Raw genomic sequence first — 23,805 nt, forward strand, 5'->3', positions numbered from 1 at the left:
ATCATCATAATTCCTGCCTACAACCTTTGTCATAATTACATTTAAAAATAATTCTTATGATGATTTTTTAAAATTCAAGACTCTACCAATTCAAACTTATTTTTTACTCAGTAATACTGTAGCAACATACTAAGAATGGAACATGACAATGCAATGTAAAATTGCTTTGACTAAAAGATGAGAAACCAATCACATTTTTACTTTCAACAAAAGTTCAGAAAGTGATGGCCACAGATATATTTTACTTTCAAGTAAGTCTTACTAATGGGAATGACGCAAACTAAAGCCTGAATACCTCTGGGAAAATCTCAGGTTGGTTCATCAATAATCATGATACTATCCAGAAAAGGCTGTTGTTTGGGCTATCACAAGTGCTCAGTTTTAAAAGAATGGCCTGCTGCTTACTTTGTATATAAGCTATAGTCTACAACGACCTGGCAAATGAAGATTTATTAGTAATTTTAAGTAACTGTTTTGCAGACAAACCAATGAACTCTGAGTTACCCTTTTATAGACTAATGACTTCCCTTGGCACCCACCTTCTTTGACAAATACTTCTGTTTTGGGAAAATGTTGGTGACTCGAGGTTTATGGTCTAGTGTTTCCCTGTTATCAGGTGCTTTCACTTTATATATCCTCACAAGCCAGTGTTCTGATGTAAAGGCTTCCTCCAAATGTTTGAACTTAATGTCCTTGTTTCCAATCTCAGCATTACGCGTTCGATCAAAACCTGGGGGTGTACGAAAATCCAGCTGCAAAAGTGGCATTAGTATGAGATGTTAACCATACTGGAAAACATCAGTATTAGAAGATAGTAAATGTTATAATCAGAGCAAAACTCTCTCCCTTTAAACTAGGAAAACAGAATCAGAGCAATGTATCTTAACATTTCTCATATGTTGCTAACTAGATAGGAAGAGAGAAATTAAATATAGCAAAATTAGAATTTCACTGAACCCTTAGAGTAGATGAGCAGGCTTCGGGCATAAAAAACCAAAACAGCCAGCCAAAGGAAATCCATCAAAGCCCTCTTTATTATAGGTATACAGAGAGAAACATACAGAAGGGATTTCTTTTCTGTTTCAAGGCCTTGCTCTACCTACTCTCTCAGCCTGAAAGTTCTTCATCCAGCTTCATTCTGCTAGGCTGGCTCCACTCTATCCTTTGGTCTCAGCCCAAACACCAGGGAAATATTTTCTTGAAACTGGTGACTGAGAAGTCTCTTCCATTGTTTCCTCATCCTCTACTCTATAGCATTCACTGCTAAAGTTTTTTTATGTATTTTTAAAATTATCTGTATCCTCCACCAGGATGTAAGCTGTAAGATGACTTTATCTTATTCAGAGTGTGGCTTTATCTCCCCAGTATTATTTGTTAAATAAATGCACAAGTAAGCAGTGATACTATATCCAGAAAGTGGAAACTATAAAGGAAGTTAGAAAAGGAAAAAGTGGGGAGAAGGGAGAAGATTTTAAGAAATTCTCAGACTAAGTTTATGTTCACACAGAGCACGAGCAAATTCAACTTTAAAACAAAAACAAATGCTAATGAGGGCATAACTTGTTCTTGCTTATCTATAAAAGCTGTACTCATGTCTTAAACAGTTATTATTCTTTAATAGGGAAGATCTCAAAATGAATGCATGACCGAAGTATGATTTGAAACTGTTGATAAATTTAAAGGACACACACATGAAAAAGTCTTTTGATGCTATCACTATGATCAGAAAAATAATTTTTGAACCATTTTCTGAGATAGCTAATTATCATGGGTTAAGTGCTTCTTTCTTACATGAGTTTAGAGACCATGCAGTTGCCTTCAAAGAAAATCAAAACATAAACAAAACCCTAAATCTTGTAGTAAAATTACTGTCTATTTTTTTTAAGCCACCTGCAGAATATAAATATAGTCAATGGTTGTGTAATAGCATTGTATGGTGACAGATGGAAGCTACACTTATGAACACAATGTCTAAACTTGTCCAATTACAACAATGTATACCTGAAATAAATGTAGTATTATGTTGCCAACTGTACTTCCAAAAAAAAAAAAAAAAAAGAAAAAAACCAAGAACAGAAAAAAAGCCACTTACAGAGTGTAATTCCAAATGAATAATAATTACCTTGACCCCTATATAAAGTTCAACTAGCAATTTTTCCTCTACCTTCTAGTAATCAACCAGAATGCAACATGAAATCAGGCAGTTTGTGCTGAAATTTTAGTATGAAGGTCTAACCTGGTATTATAGTCATATAATGTAAAAGCTACAAAGAAGCCCAGAAATCAAGTCATCAGTCCAATACCCATTATATACAGACAAGGAAAAGAATGACTCCAGGGAGGATGTGACTTGTCTAAGGTTTATACAACCTGACAGAGCCAGAGCTAAAACCCAGGTAGTACGGCAGGAATGGCAGGAAGTCCACTCTTTTCTTTTTGCCACAATGTCTCTTTACACATTCACTCATTTTGGGGGCCCTTAAGCTTTTGTATGCACATCATTCTAATACTCTAGGAAACTCTTACCCAGATAGTCCCAGCTAGCTGTGATAACAGAACAGAGATAGACAGGATATCTATATAGAAGTGACTATATAATCCGACTCTCAGACTTTTCACCACCGAACAGCAAAGTAGCCTACTGAAGATCATATGGTTTCCTACCTAGAAGACCTCTCCTTAACAGAAAAATGTCTTCCAAAAGCACGAGATCAAAAGTTAAGATGGCAAGTGAAGGCTGAATTTGAGCCTAATGTTAATTATATTTTGGAAAGAAATCTTTGTTCTAAAAAACTTCCCCCCCTAACTTTTTACATAGTAGTTTCAGAAATCTAAATTTAAGGGGGTGTGTGGACTCTTTAGATAGCATATTTTTCTATACAACACAATTAAAACATTCATTATCCTGTTTTCTGGAGGCAAACAAGACTACTTTAAAAATATTCCTTTGAATAAAGATTATAGGAAAACTGATGTAACCAACCTGCATTTCTCCAAATCTGTAGTACGACATTTTATACATAAGGCAATTCAACAACGTGGGGGATCCTGCTTTGTCCACACGGAATTCTCCTTGTGGGGTAAAATAGTCACTTTCCTACAAGAAAAGAAATCGAATTTCTGTGTCAGTTCAATTTAACACATTCAAAGCTACCAGGTTCCCCCCTCTCATTTACTCATAAAGAAGTAGCTCTTGAGGATCTTCAGAAAGCTATTATTTAGTTATCTCAAAAAATATGGTATTAAAAGATTAATTTATAAATTTAACATGACCTCTAAAAGAAACCTGCAAAAACTATCAAGGGTTTGTTTTAAAAGCTGAGTCTAGAAATCATTTATAAAAAATAAGAGTGTAGGGGCGCCTGGGTGGCTCAGTGGGTTAAGCCGCTGCCTTCGGCTCAGGTCATGATCTCAGGGTCCTGGGATCGAGTCCCTCATTGGGCTCTCTGCTCAGCAGGGAGCCTGCTTCCCTATCTCTCTCTCTCTCTGGCTGCCTCTCTGTCTACTTGTGATTTCTCTCTGTCAAATTAATAAATAAAATCTTTAAAAAAAAATAAGAGTGTCAAGAAAACACAAGAAAAGAACTTTGTTACATGAGGGAAGGCAGATTTTAAACCATGTTATAAAATCTCAATTATTTAAAAAGAATGGTGCCAATGCATCGTTTAATACCAGGTAGGGTAGCCCTTTACTAACTGCTCCATCCTCAACCCAATTACACCTTTTTAGAGTTTTCCTAAAAGTTATTTATTTTTCCATATGAACTCTAAATAATCAGTTCTTTGGTTGGGGAGGAGAATGTCTAAAAAAACTGTGGTAGTTTTTATTGGAATTACATAAAATTTATAGATTAACCACTAAGAGGGCCAATTTGGAAATACAGATAGAAATTTCTTGTCTGGGAATTTATCCTACAGAGATATTTATATATCGGCAAAATAATGAGTACATAAAGTTATTTATTATACCTCTGTTTATTAAGACTAAAAACCTGGAAATAACCCAAGTATCCATCAAGAGGGAAAGGTTAAATACATCATGGTGCACAGACACAACTGAGCAACCACTGTGTAGATGTGCAATAAAGGAATGAAGAAGGCTCTCCACATATTCTAATATGGGACGTTCTCCAAGATATATGGCAAAGTGAAAAAAGCAAAAACAAAGTATATACTTTGCTACTCATTACCTGCTTAAATAAAAATCATAAGAAAATAATAAAACATGGGACATTTTTTTTCCTTGGGGGAGGGGATAAATTTTTATTGTATATCTCTTTATATTTTTATTTATTTATTTTTAAAGATTTTATAAGATGCTTGGGTTGCTCAGGTCATGGTCCCAGGGGCCTGCGATGGAGCCGAGCCCCTTGTTGTTGGACTTCTTGCTCAGCAGGGAAATCTGTTTCTTCCTCTCCCTCTATTCCTCCCCCACTGCTCATGCTCTCTCTTTAAAAAAATAAAAATAATTTATTTGGGACAAGAGAGAGCGAGAGCACGAGTATACGAGTAGGGAGGGATAAAAGGACAGGGAGAAGCAGACTCTCTTGACTCCCACTGAGCAGGGAGCCAGATGAGGGGCTTGATCCCAGGACTCTGAGACACTTAACTAGCTGAGCCATCCAGGTGCCCCTGTTTTTTATTTTTTGAATCATGTGAATGTATACTTATTCTCAAAGTTCAAAAATACTCAAAAGTGTGGAAACTGGAACATATGTCACAATTTTAACACTGCTAAAGCAAATCCATAAATGGAAATCACATACTAGAAAAATTAAGATTAATTTAATACAATGAAGTAGTGTTTTAAAATCACAGTTAAGGGAAACCATCACAGCATTTACAGCTGAACAGAAAGTTGGGAGCTTTACTTCATCCCTGTCATATGACACACATACATACATTTTTCCAAAAGTTTTTTTTTATTCTGGATCAGTGGTGTATCTTACTCTCGTCTTTTGTCCCTTCATCATGTAACCACAATGCTGGGTGCCCATCCTCTATGAGCTCACAACTGAGAGGGAGAGATATCTTAGAATGTATGAACGAGACAGGCTGCATGTGATCTGATGATAAACACACAGATGCACCAGAGAAGGGCTTTGGGAGAGTGGATAAATCTGTGGTAGGGAAAGTATTCCAAGAAAGAGAAGAGTATATAAACACAGGTATCACATAAGTCAAAGAAAGAAACCACAAGGCAAATTTCACAGGCTGGAGTAGACTGACGGATGGGAAAAAGTTGAGAGGGACAAGAGGCCAGAAAAATAAAGGAAAATATTAAGGGCTTTACATTCCAAGCAAAGGAGTTTGGAATTTTATACCACTGCTTCAGTAGAGATTATTTCATACCAACCCCGAGGCTGAGCTTCATCTATATCCCTACAAATTTTCGTAACAGCACCACAAATTAATTACTCCTGGCCTGTCCATTAGTGACAATCTATGCTACCTTAGTCACCATTATAACACCAGAACCAAGAATGAGACCTAATGCCTCAAATATGTAATGCTGACTGGACAAAAATAAGCTGCCCATAGCACCAAGCTGACAGTGCCAGGGTTTTAGTTCTAACTCCCATCTCTCTGATTTTAAAACCCTTAGTATACTAAAGGCTTTTAGGTTGGACATTGATATGATCAAAGTCACATTAGGGACAGGAAACAAAACCGAGGCAAAGAGTTACTGTCCTATTTCAGGTTTATAATCATAAGCGTTAGTATCAGAGTAGAAGCAATGTAAATGGAAAGAAAGGGCAGAACTGAAAGGCTGTGAAGGAGTAAAAAGCAAGAGTCTTGAGAGGGGACAGTTTCACAGGAGAGAACAGCAGTATCAGTGAATTTCAAAAGTTTTAAACCTGGAAAAATGCTCAATGCTTTAATATTTCAATAAATAGTCAGAGTAAGGGACTAATTTAGGGGATAAGATGAAAAATAAATATGATACAATTAGCAAGGTAAGACAATTACGAGGACACTGGCAGCTGTCTCACACATGTAGAATGGTCAGGTTTCTTACCCGAATATCTTTTGGATGTTCCCCTTCAGCTATCCTAACCATCCAGAGAAACTTGTTAATGTCATCACCAGAATAGCCAATAACTCCTCCAAAAATAACCAAAACATAATCTACATCCAGACTTCTCATGATTTTATAGGCTGCTGATTCATTTGAAGACATAGCTTTTCCCACCTATAGAAAAATGAGAATATGTACACTAAAAATAAAAATGAATGAATATCGGACAGAATGTACCTCAAGAGTTCGACTTACATGGAATTCTTTTCTAAGAGATGATTTGCTATGAATTCAACAAATTTACCAAGTTCTATAAGCACCTCACTTACTACAACCAATTATAGCAGGAATGTCAACATCTGAATGTATGTTCTAATATTGTGCTAATAAATAAGTAAGCTTCATGGAATTAATATTTTAATATAAAAGCAGGCAAGCTTAAAAGAAATACAATTTCTCATAACTTCAAGGCCAAGGATGACCAGCAATCTAGCTGATACAAATATATTCTTCTTCTCGGTCTACCAGTTGACTAGCTACAATGCTAACACAAATAGAACTCATTTGCTTAACATCCATTATCTATTTAAAATCTTTAAAGAACAGAGAGGTGATTATCTTAATTTATGCAAATTACTTACTTAATAGAGTGAACATAATTTACATGGCCATAAAATTGCAATATATTTGGCTTTACATACTTGCAAATAATTTTAATTTAAAAATGGAAAATACAAGTTAAACAATATTTAAATTTCAGATTTTGCCTGATTTTCCAGTGAGCTACATTTATCATGCGATGTGCCAGAAATCAGCCTATTTTCTGAATGATATTTAAGTAGGTAAATACCATTCTTAAAAACAAAGTATATAAGCATACCCTGAATTTACTTTATTGAATAAATGAGTGAAATATTATTTTGAGAATTCAGCAGAGTACTTTTACGCACATTTTCCCTACTCAAACACAAAGTGAAGCTTGACTGTGAAATATAAAGATTTAGCAAAATATACAGCAAAATATAAAGACTGTGAATTATAAATATTTATAATTTTTAATCTTTTGCTTATCAAATTCTTACCAGTGCTATGTGGCTGTTATTCCAGGTGTTATTATCCACCAAAGTAGTTCTATTAGCCATTCCAGCTATCTGATAGCCATAATCCCACCAAGACATCACTCGGGCATGTTCATCTGTATTTTGCCTTAGCCAAAAGTAAGCTTCTCTAAAATCATCTAAGATATTCCTGGTGCTGAAAAGAATCACAATATTCTTTTAAATAAGATCTTAAATGTGAAGAGAATCACTTAAAATCTTGAGGTGCTAAGTAAGCCATTAAATAATTTCACATTTTAAAATCCTCAACAACGGGGGCGGGGGATCCATTAAGAGCTAGACCAGTGCTTTTTAAACTGTAATATGCACACAAATTACTTGGCTAGCTTAAAAAAAAAAAAAAAGATTCTGGTGTACTAGTTCTGGGGTGGAAATGTCCATAGGGAGGTAAAAGAAAAACATGGTGGATTTAAATGCAGAGTCTCACAAACCCCATTCTATCTTTGAATTCTATCTTTTGAGATAGAAAAAAAGGATAGGTAAAAAAAATCCCTTTATAGCCAAGTTATTTTCTTTTTCTTTTTTTATTTGAGAAAGAGAGAGTGAGAGAGCACAAGCAGAGGGAGAGGCATTGGGAGAGGGAGAAACAGACTTCCCACTGAGCAGGGAGCCCAACCCGATGCTGGGCTCACTCCCAGGATCCCAGGATCATAACAAAAGCTGCAGGCAGATGCTTAACTGACTGAGCCACCCAGGTGCTCTGCCAATTTACTTTCTTACCCATCATGATTATAGGACGCCAGGACCACACTTGGACTGGAGTAGGCATTGCTTGTGACCCAGGTACAGTGGACTGCAAACATCATTAATAGCATCAGCATCAACATGGTGACAATGCTTTTTATATTAGGACCTAATCCTTCTTCAGTTTTTTCCTGTTCAGTTACATGTTTCCTCACTTTACCTGCCTGAACATAGAAAAACTGGTTAGACTAATAATTTGACTTGTGTCATTAAGGCATTCAGGGAAAATGTTGAGAGAATGTTAAATCAATTTAATTCACTGAGAAGGAAAATGTATAACCATCAGATAGTCTTGTGTGAGTGATATAATGTTTTCTAAAAATTATCAAGGTAGATTTTAAAGTCAAAAGTGAATGAGAAGGATTTCTGGGACTATACCCAATTCAGGAGCTGATCACAAAGTAAAATACCTCTAGTATAAAGCTTTTGAACCCAGGTGCCCTTATGTTTTACTTAAATACAAAGGGGAAAAAAACAAAACAAAGACAAAGGAGATAACTGGTTATTTTGGCCTCATTCTGGCAACCTTTTCTTTTAAAATTTGAATTTATCATCCTGAAAATGGCAATGTCCACCTATAATTTAGACTTGTAGTAATTTTAGTACAGGAAAAATCTGCATTATTGTAATCTTCCAATTAGCAAAGCCTCAAAATAACAGGCTTGTTATTTGGTTAAGATTACAATCCTGTTAAGATTACATTTTTGCAAACAACAAAATCCCAAAGGAGTCAGAGTTCTAGATTGCAAAGCCAGTTTAAAAAAAACCACAAAACATAACCACCACAAAAGCAGAATGTGCTTTATTAACACAAATCCGCATGAATTCTATTGGACCTATAATAAGGAAAGAAAGAACTTCAAAGTTAATACTTATACTGGGAAGTTTCATTCCTTTTTGGTATTTAAAAACCTAGTGAATACTCAAATAGTGAAGCTTAACATGGTCCCTGGACAAGGATGACATGCAAATTGAAACGTTCCATATTTTTTCATAAAAGGTTCTTTTTTGCCCCTCTCATTGAAATAAGTAACATGGAACTAAACAAAAAACAAAACAAAACAAACAAACAAACAAAAAGACAGGTGCCCTTACAAGTTTTTTCTACACCTGCACCAAATATAATCGTGCTGTTACGTGAAAGGTTAAAAGTAAATTACATTATACTGGACAGCCATCTGTTACTAACAAACTAGAGGCTTTTTTTTTTTTTTTTTTTTAAAGAGAACAAGATAGAGTATGTGTACACACTTGTGCAAGCTGGGGGCATGAGGCAGGGACTAGAGGGAGAGAGAATCTTAAGCGGGCTTCATGCCTAGTGTGGAGACTGATGGAGGGCTCTATCTCACAACCCAAGCCAAAATCAAGAGTCAGACATTTAACCAACTGAGTCACACAGGTGCTCAAGAGGCTGCTTCTTCTTCTTTTTTTTTTTCTAAAGCTATTTATTCCCTTTATTTTACTTTTCAATCAAACAAATATTTAAAAAGTTTACACTGAATATGGACCTAAAGAATTAATGCTTGTACACATCATTTTGGAAGGGTTTATAGTGCTAAATTTTGTGTAACTAAGGAGAGCAGAATGTTTTACTCTCAAAAGTGGAGGGGTTTCAGATAAAACCTGACCAAGAAGAAAAGAGAATTCCTTCTCTGATTACATTGTATTTTCTTCTTCTAAGCTAAAAGACCAAAAGACCAAACAGGACCCAAATGTTGACACAAACAGTAGAGACCAATTAGAAATTTCACAGGTTGTCTAAATCCTTATTTAATCATTTTTCTTAATATGTATAGTTCTTGCCATTGTAGAAAAATAAAGCACATAAAAATTTTAAAGCCCTTATATTTAGATTCCCACCTTATCATACAAATTTCCTGGGTTTCTTTTATCATCCTCATCACTGCTGTCTTCCACAGGTGGGTTTTCCCTTTTCATGTCATCCCCCAAATAGTGCTCAAACACATTCGAGAAGGCAATTGCAGATAGCATACAGACGACCGGAGTCAAAGTCAGCATCAAACGCACCATCACTCCAGCAAAATAGACAGCACTGATTGCATACAGAGCAACTGCAAAGACAAGTTCTCTTATAACACTTCAGAAAATGTCTACAGAAAACTGAACTCAGTATTTAACACTACATTATAAACCAAAGCTAAAAAGAAACAAATATCTCATAAAGAGCTAACTGTTTTTAAATTGATAATACAGACCAATTGATTTAATAGTCATACTCAGAAATTATAAGGCAACTTGACTAAACACTACGTATCAACAGTTTTAGGTTAATGTATCATGATTCAAATTTAATTATTATGGGAAAGATGACAATTTAGTATTTGTCAATAGCATCACATATTTGAAAATCCATAGCTAAGAGATGAAAACATATTTGGTGAATTAGATTTTTAGGCACGGTAAGTTTACAAAAACAAATAATCTATAAAAAGCCAATGCAAGTATCTGGCATAAAGCCTGCTTTAAAGTAGGAATGAGATGAAAATAATATAATTTATTAACCAAAGGAGGAACTTACAAAGTTACTGCCAAGAGACTTAAAAATTTGTGAAAATAGTTTTTAACAGTCAAAGCTTTCTAGATAATGTGCTAACCACAGGGAAGGCTCCACCAATTCTGGCTAAAGACTCTATGACTTTCAATGGTCATCAGAGCTCTTAAATCATTTGAAACTAAAGTTTTTTCTAACCATAGATTTTATTATACTGTATTCGTAAGTGTACAGCTTAATGAATTTTTAACATATGTGCACACCTATGTAATTATTATCCATATCAAAATATAGAACATTTGTGTATATCCCTTAGAAGGAACCCACATGCCTCTTCCCAGTTAATAGCTGCCCTTCCTCCTCCCTATAAAAAAAGGTAATCACTATTTGAACTTCTAAAGCACTAATTTGTTTTTCTTTATTCTTGAACTTCTTAAAATGAAATTATATAAAAATGTTCTCTTTTGTACTAGTTTCTTTTATTTACCCATGCTATTCTTTTATTAAATGTTGTCATGTATTACACTGTACATCAGAATTTATTTATCTATTCTACTGCTGATAACCTTTGGAATGTTTCTAATTAGGGGCTATAATGGATAAAGTTGTTATGTACATTCTTAAACGTGTCCTTTGTTGGATATACACACTTACTTCTCTTGGATATATACCTGGGACTGGGACTGCTGACTAATAAGGGGGGAAAATGTTTAAACTTAAGTTCTTCTGAGTGACAGAATATTAATAAGACCTTATCCAAAGTCACTGATCTATATAAACAGGACAAAAATGAATGTCATCCTTGGTCATAACTCATGCAAGTGCTATTTTTCTCTCCTGACTTTACTTTGGAATAGTAACCTGAGTGTCACTCATGGTTCAAACATCATACTTGTACAAGTTCAAGTGTGTATGTTACAAATCTTTATAAAGTTTCAGATTTAAACAGATACTTCTTGTGATGATTTATTCATGTAAAGGTCTTTAGTTTCTGCTTATTTTGTCTACTTATATCTTGAAGGTCAAATTTTAAACATTTGGCTTTAAAATAGTTTGAAAATACCACCTTCTTAGTTGGAAATAAATTTATCAGTGAAAAGGATGTTAACTTAAAAGTGATTCCTACTCCATTACAAAACGACTTTACACTGAAATTTGGACAATGGATGCTGCTGTGAACGTCCTCCTACTTAAACATATCTAATTCAGAAAATAAAGACTATGTTGTCAAAAGAGTTATAATTTCCAATTCTCAGTCACAGACTATAAGTAACATTATTTTCTCAGAAAACATACTCAGTTAAATGAAAATTTTATGTAACTGCTCTAAGTTAATTTAAAGTACTTTGATGAGTATATATAATACAAACTGAATTTTGCTTCACAAAACACTTCCGCAAAATGAGAGGAAATTTATCTTGAATATGCATAGACTCAAGCAAAGAAAAATAAAACTTTAAAGTGATAATCTCAATAAAGAAAGTAATTGTTCCAAATCAAAGTATTTATTAAAAATCTCTTACCAAATACTCTTTCATCGTTGATATTTTTAATGCAGAACCATAGGCCTGCTGGGAAGGTACACACAAGAATATGTAGATCAAAGAAGAAAGATACCCAAGTCGTAGGTTGATGTTCAGACACTGATGCAATAATTGGAATGTGTATTTTTGCATACCTGGCATTTAAAAAGTTAATATTGTTTAAAATTAAATAAAACAGGAGTCTCTTTTAGATGAAGAAATTTCCTTTGACTGTAAATATGGTTCCTATCACCCATCCCTTCTTGCTTAAAAGTATATTCCAATGTAACCTACAGATGGAAATAAATCTGGTCCACACTGGTAAACCAAAAACCAATATGCCACTCCTAAAATTGGAAGACTTATCTAAAAGCCAGTTCTAGAAGTGCTGGCTCTGACTTTTAATACAAAAGCTTTGTTCAAATAGGAAATTTCTGCAGTTTTGATTAGCATTTCCTACGTTTGTTATCAACAAGTTTCATATCTTTTAGACTTATTACTAGCAGAAATACCTTATCCTCTAAGATACTGTATTGCCACAATACCTTTCTTAACAAGATGGCACAAAAGCAGGTGAGGGAAACCAAAAGGAGAGAAGAAATTGTTCCTGAAATACCCTGAGATTCCAAAATAGTCAATTAAATAAGAAAGACTTAAAAAATTTGACCTAATTATTTAACCTAATAAGAATAACTGTCTATGACCAGGGTTCTTCCTCAAACTTTTTGGTGATCCACAGGCTGATCTCTTGAAATATGTGTCTAAATGCTAGCTTCAGTCATTTATACATAAACCGCTTATGCTCTTAATTAGACCTGGGCATGAGCCTTTTTGGTATCACACCAAGCAGGCCCAATCAGTAAGTTGTTTATTGGCAGGTTTACTGGGCCACATAGGGAGTAAGAAAGAAGAAAAACAGTGGGAAGAGGCAAGAGAGATAAACTGTCATCAACAGATTACATTCTTATCATCAGGAAAACATTTAGGGACAAAAGTTTTATTGAACTAGTTGTCTCATTTAAAACTAAAATTTTTAATCATTTCATTTTACAGTAGCACTCTTTAAAAATGCACAATATCCTCTAATGTATTTGATAGACTAAAAATATCAAGGAACTTAGATAATGTGGCATTAGAAAAACTACAGAAAAACTATGTGTTTATAACACAGAACCTTATGAATTAAAAATTAAGTACTACTAAAAGACAGAATGGTTAAAAATCAATTATTAAAAGGGCACAAATGTTACCTGCAGTGTTTTGACAAAGAGAACTAAAATAAGGAGCTGACCATGTAGAACAGAAAGGTATGACTTACATATATCATACTACAGGTGCACTCTAAACAGAAATTTTAAACAAAGATAAATTCCAAAGGATGATTCAACATTTATTAAACTAGCATATGCTAGGTACTTCAGAAATGTTGCCCATTTCTGTACTGACAGAGATACTATAATGTAGCAACAGAGGAAAAAGGTATTTTAAAATAATATTAGGACAAATAACTTATCTGCACTTACCCAGTGTCCCACAATGAGTAAAACCTGCCACTCCATGGTGCAATGTAACCTTGGAAGAAAAAATGTAGAGGAAATCAATCTGCCTTTTTATTGTTTATGTTAACTGATTGTTATGGAACTAATGTAAATTACTATTAAAAGAATTTCAGTTTTCTTTTGTAGGTGACAACATATTTCATACACCTGGCAGTCAGATAAAGTAAGGTTAGTAATCACATAAAAACAAGTATCTATGGAGATCACATTTCCAGAGAAATACAAGTTGACAGATAAAATTATAGGAAGTTTTCCCATTCTTCTTTAAACTTCCAGTTCACTAGTAAAATAAAGCTAAGACATTAAGATAACATTTGATAATTTACAAAGGGGAAAGATGTCTAAATTATCTAATCCAGTATCTAATCCAAATTTAAATAAAGTGCAAAAATGATTTTAAACATTCTTGCCTTCACTCTTGTCAATTAATCCTTGATTTTGAGCTAGGCTAGTATATTAATTTGACCTTTAGAGAGAAATCTGATTTGTTTCCAGACACTATTGAAGACAGGATTAGAAAGTCAGTTGGAATCTAGACGCAGATGGAAACGGATTTGGTTGAGTGTTTAAAAGTTGGAAAGAGAAAGAGTGTATGCATACAGAGTAGGGCAAGCTTATCGTAGGTAACTATGGAAACTGAATTTTATATACTTTGGGGCTATTCAACTATCAAGAGAAGGATGCTTGAAAGTATATTTATTTGGGACTGAAAAACTAAAATTAAGATACAGTTTAAAAAAAAAATAATCACAATTTGTAGTGCTATTCAGATTTTAGAACCTCTGATTATTATTTTCATATTGTTTGTAAGGAATACAACCACAGTATTTAACCTAGTAGGATAAAAAGAAAATGTACCAAATTTGTAAAATAATTACCTTTTTGAATAATCTAAAGACAAGATTCACAATCTACAGGTGATGACACCTACCTGTATAAGTCAAATAGATGACACTAAGGAACACAGCACCTGCAGCTAGTGACACACCCAAAAAGAAAAGGGTCTGGAACTCTTGTTTTGTTAATCGGTCTCTCAGATACTGCAAGAAAGCATAAGCTTGCAGCAATGCAAAAACACCTAATTAAAGAAAAGGGCGATATAAATAATCAACAAAGTACTTTTCCAAAGATACTTAAATTTAAAGAGCTTCTTCGAATACCCTGTATCAAACATATCAAAGACTAGTGATTTCATCTAACCAACATTTCCTTTGTCAAAGAAATTACCATATATTTTTAAAAATGATCAGAATCCCCACATATGGACCAGATATGAAAAAATCTCATTTCAATAACTACATCCTATTTATCACATTACATTCTTCCCTTGTCCCATATTTTAGTGATCTGTTTTCTGGTTTCTAGGGATAAAAAAAGTAGAACTGTCATTACAAGAAGAGACCTAAGATTTACTCAAGGATACAAATGACTTGTATCAGGAGAATCCTGATAGTTACTCTATGATTGAGTGATAGGATGTGATCTTAGTTACACACTTATATAAGACTCTAAATTATTGAATATAAGGGTGAATGCTAAATTAGAGCAGTAACAGCAAAAAGTATTTTTTGTTAAAATATACCAAACATGATACAAAAGCACTAGGTGTAAAACTAAAAGACATGAGAGAATCCTAAATCTATATGGCATACTGATTTTTCTTTTAAAAATTTGATTTTTTAGAATTTTAACCATTTTAGAATGAAAAAGTATAATCAAAGATTTAGACTTTAGAAAATATAATAACCCATATAACAAACATAATATAAACAAAAATATAATAACCCATACAACTGAAGTTTTTAGGTGACTGTGTATCTTCATACACATTACTCAAAACTGGATATACATTTCTCGCATATAAAATCACTTGGTAATTTTATAATATCAAATTAGAAATGTAAGTAAAAGTATTCATAAAGTGCTATGTAACAGTAAGGTGCGGGTTCTTAACTTTTTTATGGGGGGAGTTCAAGATTCTAACTTAGAATCTGATAATAGTTATGGAATACCATATCAGAGTTATACATACTAATATTTATAAAATGCTACAAATAAAATTACTACCTGCAGACTTCCTGTGGGTGTCATGGATCTTGTGTTAAGAATCTTTGTTAAAGTTTTATTCAAAGGTCTCCCATTATCTTGTTAATTGTGACCTAGACTAATAATGGCAAAATAGTCTACTCATATGGAAAGGAATTATATTATTTCATAATCAATATAAAAGCCATTAATTTCAGTTAGTAGATAAAATATTTTAGGGAAATGAAAGGGACATAAAAATAAAATGTTCCGTCTAAATTTGCTGAAATGCAGAAACTCAGTGTACAGATACACTATTTAATATTTGCTTAAACCAAGCGTATGTTATTTAGTGTTTGCAAATAACATGGATTGTGTAAAAAAGGAATATTTTCCCTTTTCAAAACAACAGTAGCTGGGAAAATAGGCACATTTGGGAACACAGTATCAGAAAGTAAAAAAAAAAAAAAAAAAAAAAGCTATGACTTCATATTTTATAGCGGCAATGTTTTAAAACCAGTAAGATGAAAATTAAAAACAAAAAGAAAATGAAAATAACAATTCCCTTGAAGACTGGCTGGTTACGCATTCATATATTCTTTAGAAAAAGAAAAACAGATATTTTTTCATACCAGCAGCTGCCATGTGTTCACTTGTCCTGATTGGCTGGAATCCCACAAAGGGTATCTGCATGGATAATATTAAACCCACAATGTAGAAAGTGCTATATGCTATAAAGACAAAATAGGAAACAAGGATAATTTACTACTACCATTAAGTACTTCAAACATAAATGTATACAAATAGCTCATATTTTTAGCAAAGTTTTAATGAACCTTATTTTAAGAACAGAATCTTGAAATGACTGCTCTATTTGATATATAATTGCTAGTTAATTGCATATTATAAATCATGAAAATTCTTTCTACCAATCTTTAAAGTACTTTACTTTGCAAAATATCATTTAGAACAGTTTAGGAGACTGGTGCTGCTTTCCTTTTCCTAAAATGGAATCAAGTTTTCAATCTATCAATAATAACTGACATACCTCAGAAGCTATATAACTAATTAAAAGCTATTCCTACTGGCATTACTCTGAAGCATGACCTAAAGAATACTGATCCTCATCATATACAAACAGCTGCTATCATCTCAAAACTCTCAAGTTTTCCACATCCTTTTTATAGTCTAACACTTTGTACAGTACCTCTCAGTGAGAAACAAAAAAACCCTCCCATGTCTGTCCACTAAGTTTTCTGTCATAGAAGAAGAAAAGGACTAAATATACAAAAGTCAAGCCATTGAACAGACTAGTTTCTGAATTTACTAGGGTCTAATAAAGGAAAACCATTTGCTCTTGGCATTGAGCATACTATAATATTCTTGGCTTATATCAACATAAATGTAGGGAAATGGGGAGGGATTAGAATTTGTATAATAACTTGTTTTGCATTTAGGTGTTCGCAGATCACTATTTTGATTAAGTTCATTACAGAGAAGTTAGAATTGGGAATCATTATAATCGGAAGTTATTTAGAAATGAAGATAAAACCCAACTGAAGTAAGTCAATATGAAAATTATTCTATTTATAATGGAAGCTTATTTACATCATTTTATGAAACATAGTCCATAGCTCTTGGCAAATAAACTATTCTATTAGGAAAAAAGACTGTGGGTGTAGTTCGGAAGAGAACTGTTAAAAGTGTATCCAAATTCTACACTATTCAGCATTCAGCATACACTTCTCTTTCCTCCAGTTTAGCTGAGAAAGAATGTTTACTTGGTTTCAAAAGAAACCCATTTATGGAAGGTAAACCGTGGGCTAATGGTTCAGATGTTAAGCTGTCTCCCAATCTGTATGATAAGAGATGACTATAGTGTTAGGAAAAGGTAAGAAGCTCAAGTACATTTAATAGGAAGGACCAGTGTATGTGAAGAAAGTTTCCAATACGCTCAATAATGGAGAACCGGTTGTCTAGGAGACTACAAAAGTAGTCCACCTAATAATGCACATTCCAGGGATATTAATGATGGAAGGAATTACCCTCAGTGAGGTACCTGAACACAAATGGACAAAAGGTAAGTGAACCAGAATTTCTATATTAAGTGACTTAAACTGTCAATCAATTTGGTTAATGGGATTTCTAGTATCAGCATGTTTCTTTTTTTAAAATATTTATTTATTTATTTATTTATTTTTTATCAGCATGTTTCTATCAGTGCTGTGTATAGGCCATGGCAGAGTCACTGGGGCAGAATCAGAAAAAAATGTTAATAAGTGATCTTGATCTTGAACAACTACTTAAAAAATTTTCAATTTTCTCACTACAGAATGAGGGGTATGGACAAAAAGATTTGTAGATCACCCCTACCCAACAATAATAACCTAAGATTCTATGACCAACAGGCCTTTTATTAGACACTTACTACTGAGAAATCAAACCTTAGACAAATACTGAACACACAAAGGCACAACTAGAAAGGCCAGGCCTGGGAAAACCTTATGTCATTTACATATTTTAATTATAGTTAAGTCTACTTATGTCCGAATAACATCTTCACCTCTTAGGCTAGACTTCTCTTTCTTATAAACACTAATGAACACTGAATGTTTTAATACTATCATAGAATCTGGATTAAATATGGTAAATGGCACATGATGAATAAAAAAATAAAATCTTTTTTAAAAACTTGAGGTGATATTTATGTACAATCATTTAAAAGTGAGTATTTTAGAGGTATTTAGTACATACACAAATGGCTCTCTTGTCCCAAAATGTTCTCATTACCCCCCAAAAAACCCCCACACTCATTAAGCAGGTGCTCCCCATTCCCCCCATCCCAGTACAGATAAACACAAATCTTCATTTGTCTCTATGGTTTTAATTTGCAAGGTAGTATGTTTTTTGTTTTAGGAAAAAAAAAAAAAAGTAGAAAGTCTCTAGCCCATTTACTTCTTTAAGTCACATTTTCCAGAAATAATTACTAAAAGGTATGGTGAGCACACATAAACATATCCAAATTCATACTCTCTCTCTTCAAACTGGACTATTACTATGCTTGGCAATGTAAAAGCATAAGCAACCTCATGCTTGGGAACTATCCAAGTTTCCTCTCAGGGATCTGCTCAAGTTCATTTCCAGACTTATTCAAAAAGAAGAATAAACCTCATAATAGTCTCAACTCAGTGGTTTTATGCAAATCCACAGACACTGTCATTGGTAAAGAAAAAAAACTCTTCGTATAGAAACAAGATACACTAGAATTCAAGCTATTTAATAAGAGTGATGGAGTTGTTCAAGAAAAAGAACCTCAATCTCAGAAAACATCAAAAGACCAGGTGGGACTTTTATTTGTATTACTTTGTAAACATTGGTTAATGCCAAATAAAACTGAATAAACAGAAAGAGATAAGTTCAACAATATTTTGCCTTCGAATGCCTTTATCTATATTAGATATGCAAGTGATACAAAGCTGGTAAATGATATATACAATAATCCAAAGAGCAGCATTTTCTTCTAAGAGAACTGGATTCATGTTTTCTCTATTTTTGTATTTGTTGGATCACTGATCCTGTGATGTTTACATAGTGGGATATATGTTCCTCCTCACAGAATTTTTTATTAAAAAGACAAGTATTTCCATTAAAAAAAAGTCAGGATTACTTGCCAGGTAATATAAAATATCACAAACTCAAATTGTTTAATATTGTCCTTCTCCTTGACTCTGTAAAATTAAATACACATTTCTGTACCTCATTTTAAGTTCCATTTACAAAGCCATGTTTTAAGACATAGAAGAACTAGATATACTTCGGTAGAAAGAAATAGTGAAGTGACTCTCAATTCTTAAAAATAAATAAAATTTTCACTAAAGTGAAAACATATTTTGTTGCTTTGTACAATAGATACTTTGTACAATAGCATCTAACACTGTGTTTAAAAATTACCTAATTAATTAATTAAAATATAAAACTTTATGTCATTATGGTCAAGGCATTCTATATTAAGATCAACTCCATCCTCTAAGAGTTAGGTATCTAATTGGGAAAATCAGAGATGTACATAACTATAATACAATGAAGCACATCAATGAAAAAACCCTGGCTCTATAAAAACTTCAAGGAGGGAGAGACCTCTTCTTGCCATCACCACTGAAAAGACAGTGGACACCATCTCCATCATCCTCTAATGTTCTTAGAAGACCACAACAACACAAACCCACAGATAGCAATCATTCCCCACTAATTCTTCCCATGAACTTTCTAAGGAAACTTGTCCAAATAACTTACTATCCATATCTATCACAACTTTCTATCCATCCATGCTAACCTACTTCTCTTACCCTTTGAACCAGAAGAACAAAGCATACCATCAAAGTAGTGAACTCTAAGAAAATGCACAATGCCAATAATGTTGTAAATCATTTATTACATCATGAAAATGTTACCACACTGCCATCCTGTGGAAGCACAGTTACTGGCATTCACTACTGCATATGATATTCCCAATGTGCTCGAAGAATTCCAGAAAAAATTGTCATTAGGTATCTACAAGGTATACTATTCTGTTTGATTATTTCCAGTCAAAGAAAATCTCTCTGACTTGGGTCAAATGCTAATCTTTTAAACAGAGCCTAAATATCTTTTACTGTTAAAATACTTGATTTATTCTTTATCTAAGGGTATGTATGGGATAGGGACAAAATTATATAGAAAACTACTTTACTTAAGGCACACAGATGAGTTGTTCTATAAAACAAAGGTACTGAAACTTCTGATTCAAGCTCCATTAAAATTTTAAGTTTTCAAGAAGACCCTGTTGTTCCCCAAACTAACCTTTAAGTACCATCTCCCTAACAAAGCAAAGACTTAAGTCAATGGTACTCTTTAGACTTATAAAATACTGCTGTACTTCCTTTTATTTAAAGTTGGAAAAGCTTTCGCGAATATTGGATTTCCAATAACTATGATCCACCATTAAATCACCTTAGCATTTCTGAGTTCCCTCATTTCCTGTTTGATATTTAATGGAAAGGTCTAACTAAATATTCCTTTGCCATTCTGCTTCTCTCTCAACCAAAACAGTATTAACCAAAAGAAACACCATGGGGAAATATTTGAGTATCCAACCAATTTTGCTTTATTAACAAATATGATTAAAGGACTATAAAACTATTGAAGCCTTTTAATAAAGATATTTTATTACTTGATTACTGTGAATCCTGGGTAAATAAGCAGGATGAAGAATGGTAAGAAACTTACGAGATATGAATTAAAGCTTAGAACTGAAAAAAAACCCATAAAAATATGAATTCTTAATGATTAACAGACATATATAATAAGGAAAATAATTTCTCTTTTCCAAAGATGCTGCTCATCATTAACTATGTAGAGAATGGATCTTTGTAGTTGTTTTTCTTTCTTTTTTTTTTAAGATTTTATTTATTTGCGATAGAGACAGACATTAGAGATTGAGAGAGTGAGTGAGAGCACCAGCGGAGCCAGGAGAGAGAGGGAGAGGGAAGAGCAGGCTCCCAACTGAGCAGGGAGCCTGACATGGGGCTTGATCCCAGGACCCTGCAATTAATGACCTGAACTGAAGGCAGAAGCTTAACTGACTGAACCACTCAGGTGCCCCGAGAATGAACCTTTGAAACAGATACTTTATAAGATCGATTTGCAAAAAAGCAGCAATGACTTGTTCAAAACACTTGACAGAGAGACATCCAATATAACTTTTAAGAATAGCATATGTATTTCATATTGATACCTAAAATAACACCAAGGATAGTACAGGAGAAAATAAACAAACATATATCTGAGTTTGAGTTTTATTTCTGTCATGTGAAAACATTACGCATTTAACTTCTGCCAATGGTTAATAAGTTACCTAAGTACATTAAAATATAAAGTGTGTTTTTAAAGACTATATGAAGAACTCATGAAATATATATAATTTTTACATAATGTAAAAGTATCAGATAACGTTCCTAGATAAATAATTAACTCCTTTAAAGCTAAGATTAGTTACTAAACTTAATATGCAAAGAAGCAGTAATAGACAAATATCAGTAACCTTAATTCACTCATAAACTAAGTAAAATAAAGAATTTAAACCATGCAGATTCAATGTTATTACTAAAAAACTAAGCAATTTAAGTTCTTCTTAATGTAGCTCTTTCATAATGTCAATTACTATCACTAACTAGGTTTCTAAATTTATTTAACTAATATGACTAAGACTCTGTAAATTTATACTACACAAACAAAAATTTTCTGGACTGTGAAACAAAATTCAGTAAGAACAGATCCTTAAAGGAAATCTAGTATCTATTCTTCTAGATAAGAGTATGAAATGATTTACTGCTTCCGTACAGTTTGTAGAACATGAACATTCATTGTTTCTATTCACTGAAGAAACTTTTTGGATTAAGCTAATAATTACAGCTAAATCATAGGTAAGACTCTTGTTCTATATATCCTAGGTCTTAAAACAAGAAGACAGTAAAAGACTAATCCTTTGAAAACTAAATACTGAGTCATATTAACAATATGGATGGCAGAAGCATCTTCAAGTGCAGATGTAGGTATAAAATTTTCCCCCCAAATAAACTTTAAAGTACCCACTGAGAAAGTTGTAAAAGGAATCCTTAAATATTATATACTAGTCTAAGAAGAATTTTCCCATTTCTTTCCCCCAATAATTAGTTTCAATGCCTACTACAGGACACCATCTGGAAAACTCACTTTATGGAACTAATATTGCAATTTCTAACTTTAAAATGAAAACTTCATATAAAAATTTAGGGGGATGGGGCAATTATGATAGTCCCTATTTGTCTGTCTGCTCTTGGCTTATGTTCCCTTGAAGGTACAATAAAGAAGAGAGGCAAACCAATTAATGCAAGATAAAAAAATCACTGATAAATTGAACATTCTAGATAGCATGGGAAAATTATGCTTTAGTGTTATATGGACATATTCAATCCTTATAAAAATCTATTTATAGGCTATAAATGTAATCTTTCATGTGGTAAAAATTTATCAGCCACAAATATAAAAATGTATAACCTTTTATTATTTCAATATCTCAGATCTAAACTATCAAAATGATTTTAGTTTATTTATATACTGAATCCCTTTTAGGAGTCATTTTGTAATAAGTTACTATTTAGAGTCGGTTTTTAAAGACATTCTATTACCTATAACTGAGTATCAGCACAAAAGGCAAGGACACCACTTTGCTATTTAGCATTTCTAGCCCATAAAATGGTATTGGCAATTAAAAAAAAATACATTTCTGTATAAGAAATATAATTCTTATGTTGTTTTTCGAATTCTCAGCTGATTTAGAAACATCATTTTAGAAAAAACTATTCTTTGTTTAGGTATAATTTTTTTCTTTTCTGGGTTTTCATTTATTTAACTATAAAATGAAGGTAACTCTAATTTCTTGGGAAAATTACTTTGCAAGACAATAGAAGTTATGTGCAAGACGAGGAATGTCACTTCTCTTCTATTTCATCAATTACCCCCATGCATCTACCTCAGTATGCTATTGCCCTATAGTTTTTGTTAATTCACAATACTCCTAATTCCTCTTTCCAGCAGACAACCCAAGGCTTTAGAATGGGAAATGTTAATAAAGGTAAGTATTAGTACAAATAACAAAGAGTCAATATCATAAATTCTTCACCTATTAAACTTCATATGAACAAATGGGAGGTGTTTCTGATCTCAAGCCAACAAAATTAAAGCCTGTCATAGTGTTTTTCAAAGGACATTACCAAAACAAAGAATTCTACATGTTTAAAAAAATAAAATTGGTAGTCTTTCCTATAGCAGACATCAGCTTTTATTTTTAACAAGAACGCATTCAGGAGCAGAGATAGGAAAGTATATTTGTGTCTAAGCAGAAATTAATGGATGGCAGCTAAATCTGGGTAGAAATAATAGATGATCAACAGATGGCATCTAAAATTGGAAAATAAAAATCAAGAAATAGAGGAGTTTCAAGTTGTGCTGCTATGTTTTATAAGAAATATATATTTGGTCTTGATCCAGTGTTCCTGGCACAGAGCCCCAAAACACCTGGAATTTGCTCAGTGATGAGAATGATTAAGGTGTTTTTTATTATGTTACTGGATGACTTTTGCATCTCACCTAAGGATAAAGGCTGGCTGTCAAAGGGAACCAACCACATCATTAGTGGATCAGAATTTCAATCCCAACCCCTTGACCTCCAGGTATGGGTGAAAGGTTAAAGATTAAATTCAAATGGCCAATGGTTTAATCAATCATGA

At 33.2% G+C, this 23,805-nt stretch overlaps 1 protein-coding gene and 1 non-coding gene across 2 annotated transcripts in view; one reads left to right on the top strand and one right to left on the bottom strand.

The window, feature by feature from the left end:
• Positions 1–23,805, bottom strand: part of STT3B (STT3 oligosaccharyltransferase complex catalytic subunit B) — a 94,982-nt gene that overhangs the window by 3,810 nt on the left and 67,367 nt on the right. Inside the window, exons 6-15 of the mRNA XM_032321270.1 lie at positions 16,132–16,230; positions 14,406–14,552; positions 13,439–13,487; positions 11,916–12,070; positions 9,741–9,952; positions 7,857–8,044; positions 7,101–7,272; positions 6,019–6,192; positions 2,984–3,097; positions 540–752 (exon numbers count right to left, since the gene is read on the bottom strand). Of these exons, the coding sequence (XP_032177161.1) occupies positions 540–752; positions 2,984–3,097; positions 6,019–6,192; positions 7,101–7,272; positions 7,857–8,044; positions 9,741–9,952; positions 11,916–12,070; positions 13,439–13,487; positions 14,406–14,552; positions 16,132–16,230 (1,523 nt within the window). The remainder of the gene's footprint in view (positions 1–539; positions 753–2,983; positions 3,098–6,018; positions 6,193–7,100; positions 7,273–7,856; positions 8,045–9,740; positions 9,953–11,915; positions 12,071–13,438; positions 13,488–14,405; positions 14,553–16,131; positions 16,231–23,805) is intronic.
• Positions 8,770–8,871, top strand: LOC116581676. The gene has a single exon (XR_004282161.1). It is a non-coding gene; the product is annotated as a U6 spliceosomal RNA (small nuclear RNA).

The sequence above is a fragment of the Mustela erminea genome, chromosome 1 (genome assembly GCF_009829155.1).
Source record: "Mustela erminea isolate mMusErm1 chromosome 1, mMusErm1.Pri, whole genome shotgun sequence".
Classification (NCBI taxonomy): Eukaryota; Metazoa; Chordata; class Mammalia; order Carnivora; family Mustelidae; genus Mustela; species Mustela erminea.